The sequence below is a fragment of the Stenella coeruleoalba genome (assembly GCF_951394435.1).
Source record: "Stenella coeruleoalba genome assembly, chromosome: 19".
In the NCBI taxonomy this organism is placed as follows: Eukaryota; Metazoa; Chordata; class Mammalia; order Artiodactyla; family Delphinidae; genus Stenella; species Stenella coeruleoalba.
The window spans coordinates 1,599,398-1,613,218 of record NC_137165.1 but is presented as its reverse complement, the minus strand read 5'-3'; the positions used below and the strand labels follow the sequence as shown (position 1 = coordinate 1,613,218).

Genomic DNA, 13,821 nt, shown 5'->3' with positions numbered 1-13,821 from the left:
CGAGGCGCGGCGCGGGGGCGGGGCCTGGGCGTTTGTGATACTGATTGGCTGCGGCGTGCGCTGAGGCGCGCGGCGACGGCGCGCCGCGAGTGTTGTGCGCAACATGGCGGCGCCCAGGGAGGCTGAGGATGCCGGCGGCCGGTGAGAAGTTCCGGTCGCCGGTGAGAAGCTTCGTGCGGCCCGAGTGCGCAGCGTGCCGTCCCTCCGCTCAGTGTTCCCCGCGCTCAGATCTCGCGCGGTCGTTCTCCCAGGCCCCCGCGCGATGTGGAGGAGCTGCCTCCGGCTGCGGGGCGGGGGTCGCCACCTCCTGAACTGCCCCCGGGGTGGCCTCACCGCCTCCAGGGGGCCCGGGCCAAAACCCCCGGCCCACGCCCGGGCCTACGCGCCCCCAGCAGGTGAGGGAGGCCAGGGCGGAGCAGGCTGAGGAGTTGGCCGTACAGGGTCACAGGTCGGAAGGGAAGCCCCGGCAAGAGCAGGGACCGCCCCAGAGCGCACGCGCGTCGTTTTCTTTAGCACGTGTGGCTTTTTTCTCTTCCGTTAGGAAAGCAGAAGTCATCCTTGTTTTCAGGCGGGGAAATTCGGGTTCTGGGTCGGGATTGCCCCAAGGGAGAAGAGCAAACTCTGAGAGGTTTGCGGGGTAAAGGCCGGTCTGCCGGGCTGCTTTCTGTGTCCCCGCGACCCGGCACCGAAGGGACCTGGAGCCCGGGCTTTCAGTCTTTCATCCCGGCCGCTGTCTCCGCAGCTGTCCTGACCCTTCCTCCTACTGCCTTCCCACGACCCTTGCCATCTGCTAAGGAGTTAACACCCCGTGCCTCTTCCTCCCCTTCCAACTCAGATGAGGCTTAGGAGAAGGTAGTGGCTCTTTCGTTGCTTCTGGGGAGAGGTTTTAGGGGTAAGAGTGGGAGTGACTCCTTTGAGTGAAGATAGTAAAGCTCTCCTTCCAGTCACTCAGTATTGATGTGCTGAGGGCGGGAGGCACCGTTGTCTTCAAGAGAGACGTAGCCTCTACCTAGTTGATGTTCAGTGTCGAGTGCAGAAGGTTATAACACCCTGGTTAAACAATAGCCTATATCCTGCGTGAGGAAGGTACAAAGAAGCACCTATTCCCACCTTGGGGGTTTTGAGGGTCTAGAAAGGGTCTTGGGTGAAAGGACATTTAAGCTGAGTCTTGACAGACGAGAAGGAGCTCGGTGTAGAGGAGCAGGGAGGGTGGAACGTGGGCGGCTGGAACACGTCCAGAGGTGGCAGCGGGTGAGGGAGCTCGCTGTGACACTGCCTGCTTTAGGAAATCTAGAGCTCCACAGGCAGCTTGGCATCGTGGCAGAAGCACATACCTGGGGTCTGATGCTGCTGAACCAGGAGCTGTGTGATCTTAGGCATGTGACTGCTTCGTTTGGACATCATTTTCGTCTGTGAGTTGAAGGGCTAGGTTGTCTCTGAGCGCCCTTCTGTTCCATAATTTTATACAAATAGGGAAGAGGAATGGATGTAGCAGGGAGCAGAGATCTCACTTGTCAGGGCCCAGGTGAAGGGCCTGGAGGTGATCCATGAAGAGCCAGTAAAGGGGAAGAAGGAAGGGCATCTGTGACCGTGTGACTTATGATAAGAAATGTACACATTTGGTCATTTTCTTGTACTGGCATACGTCTCCTAAAACCTTTGTAGCTTACTAAGTAATGAGAGTTATGGGAGAATCTTCTGTTAAAATAGTCGGTCTTCTGTCCTAAAAGAGCTCCAGAGTGATAAAGGTGAAAGGAGGGTCTTATTACTCATAACAAGCCCCTTTCAACCACACCTGAGTGTATGTTAACAAGGTGACTTTTTCCTTAGGGAAAGCCCCTAAGGATGGCGGCTGATTGCCAGGGGAACCAAACACGCTTGATTAGAGGGTTGGAAGTTTCAGCCCCATCCCCTGACCTCTGGGAAAGGGAGAGGGACTGGAGATTGAATGGAGGTTCATCACTAATTACCTGTGATTTAATCATGCCTGTGTAATGAAGCCTCCATAAAACCCCTGAACTATGGGGTTTGGAGAGCTTCAAGGTTGGGGAACACGTGGAGATGCAGGGAGGGTGCCCAGAGAGAGCATGGAAACTCGGCACCCTTTCCTCCATACCTTGCCCCATGCATCTCCTCCATTTGCCTGTCCCCGAGTTGTATCCTTTTGTAGTAAACTGGTACTCTAGTAAGTAAACTGTTCTCCTAAGTTCCGTCAACTGCCCTAGCAAGCTATCATGCAGGACATAAGTCTTGTAAGACTGAGTCCTTAATCTATGGGATCCAGCGCTGTCTCCGGGCGGGTCGTGTCAGAATTGAGTCAATTGTAGGACACTCAGCTGGTGTCTCAGTTGATCAGTGGTATCCGATCGGTAGGGATCCCTAACCCTAACCGCCCCCCCTCCACGTTTGGAGCATAGTATCAGTGTGAGTGTGTAAAGGAAAACGGGAGCATTGTTTTTCCTTTACAGCACCCCAGGGAGGCAGCACACGTTCAGGAATTCCCTTAAGTTTCCTCAATCAGAGGGTTCATCCAGTTGGTGGGTGCCACTTGCCGTCATGGTGGCACTGACCTGCCCCTGTTCCTTTCTACTGCAGACTTGCTAGCTTCGGCTCTTGGTAGGTAGTCAAACGTGGAGGAAGATAAGAGTGGGTGAAAGAGTGCCGAGCAGTGGGACGGAGCGTCTCGCACCGACCTGAGCGCTCTGCTTTTCCGACCTGAGCGTCTGTGCGTGTTTGGAGGAGTGGAAGGTTAAACCCAAGTGGTGGCTTCTCCGTGAAGACTTGGAGAGGCAAGTAGATTGAACTTGGCTCCTTAGGGACAGCTGTGCCATTGAAGGTTGTCGGAAGGCGAGGAGGGGGTTAGGAGAGGGTCACCGGCCTGTGTGGCGTCCAGCCCCGTACCAGCCGTTGGAGCCGTCAGCCGCTTAGAGGGGAAGGTGTTCGGAGAGGCTGCCTGTCGAGCTGAGGACGACACTGGTGAGGGCAAGGCTGGGGGTCTCCTCTGTTTACAAGTTGTCTGTCGCCTGCACAAGTGGTTTAGCTTCTCAGTCTCTGCCCCGTCTTCAGAGGCTGCTTGTGCTGGGTTGAGGCAGATGCTGTAGATAAGGAGGCCGGCCTGCCACCTGTTTTTGTTAATAAAGGTTTATTGGAACCCAGCCCTGCTCATTCACTGACATGCATCTAGGGCTGCTTTCACCACAGTGCAGAGTTGGCTGGCTGCACAGAGACTGGATGGCCTGCAAAGCCTGAAATACTTTATTTGGCTCTTGGCAGAAGTGTGCCAGCCCCTGCTCTGGATGCTAGAGCAATTTGGAAAACAGGTGCGTTGAAGGATTTTTTAACAGCTTTATTGAGATGTGATGCGCTTACAGTTCACTCACTTAAAGTGTACAACTCAGTGGTTTTTAGTATACTCAAAGGGATTGTGCAGCCATTGATTCTAGAACATTCTTATCACCCCAAAGAATCCCTGTACCCTTTAGCTACCGCTCTCCGAGTACCCCCTCAATCCCTCCAGGCCTAGACAGCCACTGCTTTATTCTCTGTGTCTGTAGATTTCCCTAGTTTGGATATTTCATATAAATGAAATGTGGTTTTTTTGGACTGGCTTTTTTTCATTCAGCATGTTTTCAAGGTTTATCCCAGGGGTAACGTGTCAGTACTCCATTCTCTCTCACAGCTGATAACATTCCATTGTAGGGACACACCATGTCTTATTTATGCAGTCATCCATTGGTGAACGTTTGGGTGGTTTCCATCTTTTGGTGTTCTGAATGCCTCTGTAAACACTTGAGTACAGGTTTTTGTGTGGGCGTATGTTTTCGTTTCTCACAGGCAGGTATCTAAGAGTAGAATTGCTGGATCAAATGGTACCTAACTTTCTGAGGAACTGCCACCCTGCTTTCCAAGGTGGCATTTCCACCAGCAATGTATGAAGGTCCCAGTTTCTCAGCCTCCTTCCCAACATCTGTCTTTTTGGTCATAGCCATCCTAGTGGGTGTGAAGTGGTGTCTCGGGGCTTTGCTTTGCATTCCCCTGATGATGAATGATGTCAAACATCTTTTCGTGTGCTTTTTGGACACTTGTACATTTTCTTTGGAGAAATGTCTATTCAGATCCTTTGACCATTTCTTAGTTGGGTTATTTGTCTTTTTATTATTGAATTGCAAGAGTTCTTTATATAGCTGGCCCAAAGAATTCTGAAACTTGAAAACGCTCTGTCACAGCCGCCCCAGGATTATGGGTAGAGGGACCCCGAGTCAGAATCTAACTTTAAGGCTTAAGGCCCGCCAGGTGGCACTGTTTAGAGAGAGAAAGGTATTGAGGCAGCTCTGGGAAGGCACGTCCTCTGTTCCTGGTGCACCGTGGTGATTGCAGTTCTGAGGCTTTGAGTCTTTCCAAAGCAAAGGCCAGCCCGGAAATTGAGGCTGGTAGAAGGATCACTCACTGGTCTGTGAAGCCTGGGACAGGAGGAGGAGTGTCCGGGGAAGTGACACAGAAAATCGCCTGTTCTTTATACGTATTGAAGCAGCCTCTCAGGAGAAAGGGAGCCAGTGGACATTGATTTCCAGTTCAGCACTCTTCACAGGAGCAGCTTGTTAATGTTCCCGCTTATATAGCCTGGTTTCTTGTGGCAGCTTTTAAAATTCAATGCTTTTTCACATACCCATTTCTTTGTATCTACATAGTCCTTAAAATTGTCACTTAAAAGGCACCAAGTGTGGTTTTGCTACAGAAACAGACGTTCTGTAAAGGGAGTGATTCGTACTCAAAATAGACCTGTTCTGTGTGATCCTGCAAGACTAGCCTGTCTCCTGCCTGTAAGGATGGGGTTTCCGTTGCTGGTAGCTCGCCCTCTGTCACTGTTCTGTGTGATCCTACAAGACTAGCCTGTCTCCTGCCTGTAAGGATGGGGTTTCCGTTGCTGGTAGCTCGCCCTCTGTCACTGTTCTGTGTGATCCTACAAGACTAGCCTGTCTCCTGCCTGTAAGGATGGGGTTTCCGTTGCTGGTAGCTCACCCTGTGTCACTGAGGATGTGGGTGCTTCATAGGCTCCTAATCTCATGACTTGTCTTATGAGACCCAAGGCCTTGGAGGGTCCAGGGAGAAAACCTCCATCTTTTGACATTGTTGGGGAGCATGGATCCCGCCAAGTGAATTTTCCAGATCCTGGTCTCGTTGCCTGTGTGAACCCCCTACTTGGCTCCCCCACCCTCCTCGCTGGGACCTGCCGGCCTCCTCCCCAGATGTGGGCCTCTGCAGCCATCGTGGGCACACACACACACACACAGACACACACACACACAGACACACACACACACACACACACACACACACACACACTCTGAAAGCCATCAGCACGGTTGGGCCTGCCCTGCTCTTCTGCAGCTCTCAGGTGCCATCTGGCTGCTTGGAGGTCTTCCTTTGGCCCAGAAGAGATGAGTCTTCTTGGGTTTAGTGTCCGTCTACCCACGGGACAGTACGTGCCTCGAAGCAGGGTAGCTTTGAGTCCTGCCCTGGAAGGGGGTTAGTCGTCACCAAGTTTGCTCCAAGACTGGAGTTTGCCCTCCCGTCAGCGCAGCCCTGAACCCGCCTGGCCGGCCTCTCTGATCAGCACAGAGGTGGAATTGGCCAGGACAGAGGAGGGGGGCAGAGGTAAGAAGACCCCCTCGCGGGAGACATCGCTGTCCCGGCAGCTTTGGGAGGTTCAGCCTGTGCCGTCAGTCTCTGCTCCGTCCTTTCTTTGACCGCCAGGTCTCTTGGGCCCATTTCCCATGGCCGTGTGGGGCGTGTGGTAGAATGCTCTGCCGTACCGGCAGGGTGGGTCCCTCCCCCAGGGATGAGTCAGCCTTCAGGTCCCCCCACCCCCCACTTCCTGCCTGGTCTGGCTTTGGACTTGCTGCCCAGCCAGGCACTGGAGAACATGCTGGACATCGTCTGGGCACCCCGACCGAAGCCTCCAGACAGATGCAGGGGCCTCCAGTCTCGTGTCGGCGGGGCTGCTGCCCCTAGCCTCTTACTCAGAAGCCACTGATCCATGTGGAGTGGGGAGACCCTTGGGTGCTGTGTGGAAGTCGGGGTGGTCAGTCAGAATCAGCAGTGGTGGTACAGGCTCCTCCTGAGTCTCCACAGCATTTTAAACTGCGCTTTTGAAAAATCTTCCCAGCAGAAAGGAAGAGGTTCTATCAGAATGTCAGCATCACACAGGGTGAAGGTGAGTGTCTGGAATTTTCACTGCCTCTTTTGTTTCTGTGAATGGCTGGAAACACTTTTCACCTCCAGCCAGCTCCTCGGTGAGCTTGACCTTGGCGCTCTCGTCGGGTGTGTTTCTGTAAGCCACCCACCCCCCAGAAGGATCTCGGGGCGTCTTTGCACCGAATCAAGTAGCTAAATATAGGGGTGGTCACTCGATTCTGCTTATTAACCCCTGAGAGGTTTTCATCTGTTCTTTCAAGCTGGCTTTGAGATCAATCTGGACCACAGGAAGCTGAGGACTCCCCAAGCCAAGCTCTTCACCGTCCCCAGCGAGGCCCTGGCCGTCGCTGTGGCCACTGAGTGGGACTCTCAGCAGGACACCATCAAGACGTACACCATGCACCTGGTAATAGGTCGCAGCCCGCGCCCGAGGCTGCCACGGGCTTCGTGGGGCACCGGGCAGAATTAGGGATCCTCTCCCGATTTCAATAAGGCCCTGAGGCTGTGGGCACCCACCCCACCCCCACCCTCAGGGCCTGGTTCCTCCCTGGGTCTCGGGACACAATCCTTCCCTGGCCGCCGGCTCTCTTACTTCCCTCTGGGGCAGCCGTTCCTTTGTTTTGTCGGCTCTGAGGGTCTGTGATGGTCTGGGTCATGTGCTGGTCATGGACATGCTGGTCTTGCCTGCTGTCCATCTCAGCAGCACGTAGCCAGCCTGGTCTCAGCTCAGTTCGCACTCAGCAGGGTTGGTGGCGGTGCAGACCCTCCCTGAGAAGCTGGCCTCCCTGAGGCCCTAGAGGAGCAGCTGGGGGAGAGGCCCACTCGGTCACCTTGGGCAACTTGCCGCCCCTCGGGCAAGGTCCCCACCCTGAAAAGTGGGTGGTGGTCAGGATGGGACCAGACGATGCGTCGAGAGTCTGTGCTTCCCGGCACATGGACCCAAGCCCCAGGCAGGCTTCTCAGCCTCTCTGCCCGCGTGCCAGCTCCCCTGGAGTGTCCAGGGAACAGGGGACACGGGCTGCAGACGGAGCCTTCGGGTAGCTCAGCAGCCTGTGGGCCACAAGGCAGATCTGGAAAAACTGTCCTGCCCCTGGGTTGGCTGGCTTGTCCCCTGCTTTCTGAGGCGTTGGGGAGTTGGCGGGTGAGCTTCTCAGCCGGATCCAGGAATGCCTCCACGTCGCCTTCGCTGGACCTGATCTCCCTGGGCCTGGCTTCCCACGTCTCTGTAATGGTTACAGTGATAGTACCTCCTGGAAAGGGTTGTGGTGAGGATTGAATTAAACACTGCAGAGCCTGGTAGTACAGAGACTGAGACCTTGGGGGAGTTCATTGTTCCTGGGGCCTGGGCAGTGTCCTCGGGACCGGCTGTGCTGACGGGCTCTCTCTCTGCCTTTGATCCAGACCACACTGTGCAACACGTCTCTAGACAACCCGACCCAGCGAGACAAGGACCAGCTCATCTGGGCAGCCGCAAAGTTCCTGGACACTGACACCGTCTGGTAATGGACGTGCGGGCAGCCTCCCTGGGGCCTGAGCGAGTTCCTCAGGCTATTTGCCTGGAGCCTTCTCAGTGGAGGAGAGGGCAGGCCCTTACCTCCTCAGCAGTCAGCTGCTCTGCAGACCCCAGGCGGGAGGGCACGGGCTGCCCCAGCGTCGGGCCGGCCCTCTCCCACAGCCAGCAGCTGTCCCCTGGCCTGGGGTGGGATAGGCTGGTGGCCTCTGCAGCTCTCTCAGGCTCCAGGACCCAGGGGGTCATGTCTGGCCACCGCACGTTCTCATGTAGGTCGCCTGCTCCTCACTTGTCCGCTGGGTCACGGATGGCCCGACCTTGGCATCCAGCGGCCGGCCTCCTCGTCTGCATCCTCCCTGCGCCCGGGTTCTCTCACGGGTGGGTTGGGGATGTTGACAGGAAGTGGAAGGAACAACTGAGCAGCCCCATGTCTGCCACCCGAATGCTCCGACACCCGGGTACCTCCAGGATGGCACGTGAAATCGGCACTGGGGCGAGGGGACAGAGGTGTCCCTGCAGAGGCCGCTGGCACTGCTGGTGGAAAGTCCGCGCTGTTTGCATTAGGGACCGTTTGGTTACAGGGAAGAGCACCCTTCCAGCCCAGCTCAGAGAAGGGGGTTTTCTTGGAGACCATCCCAGTACTGAGAGCAGATGCGGGTGGGAGCCCTCTCTGCCCTGGGGGCCACTCCTCTCCCCTGGGCAGCCGCCTCCCCGCACCCTCGTGACCTCCCTGCCACTTCTGCTCACACCAGCCTGGCCTCCCCGGCACCCCCAAGGCTTCTGTCCCAGGAGGCCTTGCAGCTCAGCTCCCCTCAGCTGACCTCATCTCTGTCTCGGTCAGAACAGTGGTGTGGCCTGGCATCGGTGGTGCCGGGCAGGGCCGCTGGCGGCCGCATCTGTGGCTGGGAGGCACGTGGGCAGACAGGCAGCTGGCCCGTGGCCGGGGTGCCGCCTCTTGGGAGGGGCTGGCAGGCAGGACGAGTGACTGAGCTTCTGGCGCAGCATCCTGGGACCAAGGGGGTGTGGGTCTGGGGACAGTGTTAGTGTTGAGGGCAGCACCAGGGCAGCACTGCAGGCAGTGACCTGTCGATAACGGGGGGTGTTCGGGACAGTGGGTCTCAAAGTCAAACTTACGCAGAACCCCTGGAGGGCTTGTGAAGCTGCAGGTTGCTGGTCCACCCCCAGAGGGCGGGGCCTGAGGATGTGCATTTCCATCAAGGTCCAGGGTGAGCCCTGGGCCACACTTTGAGAACCACTGCTTTAGGGGAAAGGCTTGGGGGCGGGGGTAGGGGGTGGAGAGGTCTGCTGTTGCGTTTTGTGTATCTGTGTCTGTCGCTGGATGAAAGAATTGTACTTTTTTTATTAATGGAGGTGCTTTTGCACTGAATTAGCTGCAGGGTGGAAGAACCAGAGACGCTGGTGGAGCTGCAGAGGAACGAGTGGGACCCAGTCATAGGCTGGGCCGAGAGGAGGTGAGCCGCTCAGCGCTGGGCAGGCCAGGGTCCAGGCCATGCTGCACAGCCGAGGCCCTGAGCTGGTCAGCGTTCTGAGTTCAGAGCACCCAGGGGACTCAGGACAGGGCCACCTTGGGGGAAAATGCTGTTCAGTGCTTCTTCCCCCATTGGCTGTGTGACCTTGGGCTAGTGACTTGATCTCTCTGAGCTCCCTTGTTTGTGAGTGGGGCTCATAATCCCTACCTCCCAGGGTGTCGGGAGGTGTACGCGAAGTGATGCACCCTGCTTGGCACACACTGAATGCTCGCATTGGCAGATACCGCCCTGCTCGTTGTCACAGTTGCTGTGCAGTCGTATACACAGTCACAAAGCAGCATGTGTGATCCTGACACATGGAGAAAAGTCTGGACAGGTGAACCTGTGGGTGGGAGGTTTCCAGGGATTGATGATGCCCAGTGCTTTTCCTTAGCAGGAAGACTCTTGTGCGGAATTGAACAGGCCATTGATATGGCACAGTTGATTCAGTTTCATTTCATTCCCAGGGGATTCGCAACGGGCTCTGACCCTGTGCTCCCTTGACCACGGTATTTTGTAAGTGTGCGTACATGGAGTGGTTTTGGCATAGCGTTTTTTATCTGTACACGTTTACAGAGCACCCACGATGTGTCGGCATCCTTGGGTTTTGTAGTAAGAGGCATAGCCAGTGTGCTGAAGGGTCAGATAAAACTGAACAACTAGATGCCACGTGAGAACCGCAAAGATGCGATGCCATTTTGGAGTCCAGTGAAATGGCGCAGTAGTTTGGTGCCTGCAGGCCTTTGCTGTGGTACAGAGTTGTCAGCTTTTTGTGGCAGTTGAAATTTCTCACACGTAGCAGATTACAGGAAAACGTGGCCACTTCCTGTGTTCCATTTGTACTATTGGAAATTTCGGAAAGACTGTTTCTAAAGCAATGGGGAAAATCAGTGATATGTGAGAGGAAATTACAAAAATTGCTTTTATTCCATTGTTTTTTCCTGCATTTTGTGTAGTTAAGATTGTTCTTGAAAATGTATCGTTCTTGAAGCTAGCTCATGTCCCAGACTAAAAACAGTGCCTCGTGTATGGTAGAGGCTTAATAAATGTGTGAAAAAGTGATTGCCTGATATGGGACATACACGACTATTGTAAAGAAAACAATATTTAAAAGAAGACTCTTATGGCTCATATGTGAGGACTTTTCTGCAAAGGTTTGAAACGCAGGCAGCCCATAGTTCTGATGGACGTTCAGGCCAATGAATTCGAATCTCAGGAGCTGTAAGTGACCCCCTGCTTCCTGACTTGCCAGCTGTGTCTCCATCCAGAGCTGTTTCTTGCCCTCTGCTCTTGGTGACAGAAGGTTACTAGGTCAGGAGGCCACGGACTGCAGCGGCAGGTGCTGTCCGTATTCCCAGCGGGCCCCTGAAGGGGCACACGTGTGCTCAGCAGGCTGGGGCTCTGCTTCTGGGCAGAAGCTGGGCTGCACAGCAGGACAGACAGACATGCAGCCTCTTCCTTATAGATACGGCGTGAAGATCGGCTCCTCCACCAGCATCATGGGGCCCAGCATCCCAGCCCGGACTCGGGAGGTGCTGGTCAGCCACCTGGCCTCTTACAACATGTGGGCCCTACAAGGTACGTGGTGCTTCCTGTTGGCCAGGGAGGACGGGCCGGGGGTGGAGGGCTGTCATGCTAACCTGTCCCCTGGTCCACGGGCCAGCAGTTTCACACCCTTCCTGGGGGACGTGGCTCTCCCCTCTTCAGGAATCTCCATTCAGGTCTCCCTGGCCTGGCTCGGGTCACGGGGTGGAGTGCTCGCTCTGATGGGCCGGGGCCCGCCCCAGGCAGGAGCAGAGCAGGGATCCCCGAGGGAGAGCAGAGCGCTCCTTGAGAAGTGTGGCGAAGGCTCTGTCCCCCGCCTGGCGACTGCCCTGTGTGGGATGGGGGCCCCAGGTCCTGACCTGGCTGTGTCCCTGCAGGGATTGAGTTTGTGGTGAGCCAGCTCAAGTCCATGGTGCTGACCTTGGGCCTGATCGACTTGCACCTGACGGTGGAGCAGGCTGTGCTGCTGTCGCGCCTGGAGGAGGCCTTCCAGGTGAGGCGCAGCCCCAAGGCAGACTCCCCGAAGGGCACCCCGCCGTGTACACGCGGAGCCCGGACGCTAAGGCCCATAGAGGTGTCGCGTCACAATGGTAGCAAACCACGGCGGTGCTGCTCAGCCCTCCCTCACCGCCTCGCCGCCTCTTCTCAGCACCGTGTCGGGTGAGGGCTCGTTTCCCATCTTGCACAGGAGGAATCCGAGGCGTGGGCGCCCCCTGAGATGATGCCAGAGGCGGGTCTTGGAGCCCCCCTCTGCGGGTGGAGGTTCAGGCCGGTTCAGGCACAGCTGCAGGCTGGGCCCCTCAGGATGAGCAGGGGCCACGTGGGTGCTTCTAGAAGGAGGCTGAGCCCGCACACCCGGGCGTGCGCACGGCGGGCCCTCGGGGCTGCTGCTCGTGCACGTTTGGTTCAGGGGGCTCAGAATTAATAAGGCTTTGCTGCACTGCCGTTTGCGTTTTTTAACTCAGAATGATGGTGTTCTCTGCAGTGCCCTTGTCATTTCTCCAGCCTCAGAAGGTTAACTGCTGTTACAAATTGGCTCCTAGCATGATGAAAACCCTTTTGTAATGACAGTATTTCCCAAGTTCGTCTAGTCATCGTTCAGGAAAATGCCAGGGGATAAAACTGCTTCTGTGTTGTGAGAGGCCGGCCACTGTCTGGTGTGAGAAAGGGTTGGATGGGAAGAGGGTGATCTGGGCCTGGAGGCGGCAGCCAGGAAGCCTGGTTTCCAGTCCGGGCTCTACTTTTGGCTGCGGGGTCCGAGCGGGGCCATCGTTCCCTGAACCTCACATTCCACCCACCGCAAAACAGTTCTCTGAGAGTATAAAACGCCCTTCAGATGTTCTGGGCCACCTGAAATGCAGGTAGATCTCGAGTTCCTGGGTGGGGGGCCCACGCCTCTGGGCCTCTGGCCAGGGAGGGGCCCACAGGGTGGGCTGGAGTCGCACTGACAGCCATGCTCAGGACAGGGCTCCTCCTGGAGAGAGGGTCTGCAGCCCTGCCCAGTACAGACATGCCGGCCTCTGCTGTCCCGGCCTCCCCCAGGAGCCCAGCTGCAGCAACCTTGTGGCCCTGGCTGGCTTATTCATCCCCCCGCCCCCACCGGGGCACTTACAGCCCTGCCCAGCGAGGCAGCTCATGGAGGGTGACACTTTGCAGACTGCCTCACGCCAGCCTCCCCGTGGGAAGGTCAGGCCCCTGGGGGAGAGGCACGTGTGGCCGTACCCGTGAGCACGGTGCCTGCTCTGCCCGCCCCCCCACCGCGTTTTCTCACCTGTCGCTCCCCCTGCGTGTCTCTCATGTTCGGGTGGGATCAGAGCCGACTCTCCTCAGCTATGGGACGTCGTGGCTCTGGCCAGTCACCCAGTGGCCTGTCCCGTCCTCCCCTCAGATCCAGAAGTGGGGCAACGTCGAGTGGGCCCACGACTACGAGCTGCGGGACCTGCGGGCGCGCACGGCCGCCGGCGCCCTCTTCGTGCAACTCTGCTCCGAGAGCTCGGCCGTCAAGCACAAGCTGCTGCAGGGGTGAGGCCGGGCCCCAAGCCACGCGGCTGGTGGAGGCCAGCTCGGGCCGAGGCAGGGGGCGTGGGTACGAGTGATTATATTGAACGATTCTTTGCCTCGAAACGCGTGGCGCCTCCACTCGTTGCTCCTCCCGTGGTCCCCGAGGCCACCCTGCCCACCCACAGGGCACGTGCTGCTTCCACCGGGGAGCTCTGCATGGCCCTTAGCCCCAAGACTTTTGTTTTCCGGTTTTTAATCAAACAGTCTTTTAAAACTGAGTCCCTCTTGGTCCGAGCCATCTGTTTCTGCTTGTTTGTTCCTACTGTTTTAGCAAAAATGATTTACTCTTAAAAATAGAAAGTAGGGTTTCCCTGGTGGCGCAGTGGTTACGAATCCGCCTGCCAATGCAGGGGACATGGGTTCGAGCCCTGGTCCAGGAAGATCCCACATGCCACGGAGCAACTAAGCCCGTGCGCCACAACTACTGAGTCTACGCTCTAGAGCCCGCGAGCCACAACTACTGAGCCCTCGCACCTAGAGCCCATGCTCCGCAACAAGAGAAGCCATGGCAATGAGAAGCCCACGCACCACAACAAAGAGTAGCCCCTGCTCGCCACAACTAGAGAAAGCCCGCGCACAGCAACAAAGACCCAACACAGCCAAAAAAATATATAAATAAATTTTAAAATATATATTTTAAAAAACAAAGTAAACGGTGTTCGTTGTTTCTGGGATAAAAGCCTGGGCGAGGCCTGTGCACGTGACCTGCTCAGGGATCCCAAGGTCCTCCTAACAGGGCCACTCACAGGGCTCCAGACTGCAGGTGGGGTCTCTGGGTGCCTGGGCCCAGGTCAGGGAGCAGGAAGAGTGTGTGAGTTTGGGGCACAAAGGCCTCAGAGCTGCCAGGCCTTGCTCTCCCCCATTCCGGGGGCACTGGCCAGCTCCCCGCAGGCCCCCACCTCGCACCCTGAGTGTGCTCGCCAGGGGTACTGTCACATCCCCACCTCACGGGTGACGCCCAGCTGTGCTCTCAGCTGTGGA

At 56.6% G+C, this 13,821-nt stretch overlaps 1 protein-coding gene across 5 annotated transcripts; it reads left to right on the top strand.

Annotated features, from left to right (window-relative positions):
- The first annotated feature begins 110 nt into the window (after positions 1–110).
- Positions 111–13,429, top strand: ATPAF2 (ATP synthase mitochondrial F1 complex assembly factor 2). 5 transcript variants are annotated; one of them, XM_079903610.1, is made up of 8 exons: positions 111–395; positions 6,170–6,214; positions 6,456–6,601; positions 7,597–7,694; positions 9,097–9,177; positions 10,700–10,812; positions 11,157–11,272; positions 12,668–13,429. In XM_079903610.1, the coding sequence occupies exons 1-8, from the start codon at positions 263–265 to the stop codon at positions 12,803–12,805; spliced, it is 870 nt and encodes a 289-aa protein (XP_079759736.1). In that variant the 5' UTR covers positions 111–262; the 3' UTR covers positions 12,806–13,429. The 5 variants fall into 5 exon arrangements, with proteins under 5 accessions (XP_079759736.1, XP_079759735.1, XP_079759734.1 ...); XM_079903609.1 differs by having other exon boundaries at positions 6,167–6,214; XM_079903608.1 differs by lacking the exon at positions 12,668–13,429 and having other exon boundaries at positions 11,157–11,535.
- Positions 13,430–13,821: the final 392 nt, after the last annotated feature.

Bases quoted from the DNA above. Each gene is read 5' to 3' on its own strand.
- ATPAF2 (XM_079903607.1), top strand. From the start codon at position 263: ATGTGGAGGAGCTGCCTCCGGCTGCGGGGCGGGGGTCGCCACCTCCTG. The intron at 396-6,166 runs GTGAGGGAGGCC...AAATCTTCCCAG, and splicing joins GGCCTACGCGCCCCCAGCAG to CAGAAAGGAAGAGGTTCTAT. The intron at 10,813-11,156 runs GTACGTGGTGCT...GTGTCCCTGCAG, and splicing joins CAACATGTGGGCCCTACAAG to GGATTGAGTTTGTGGTGAGC.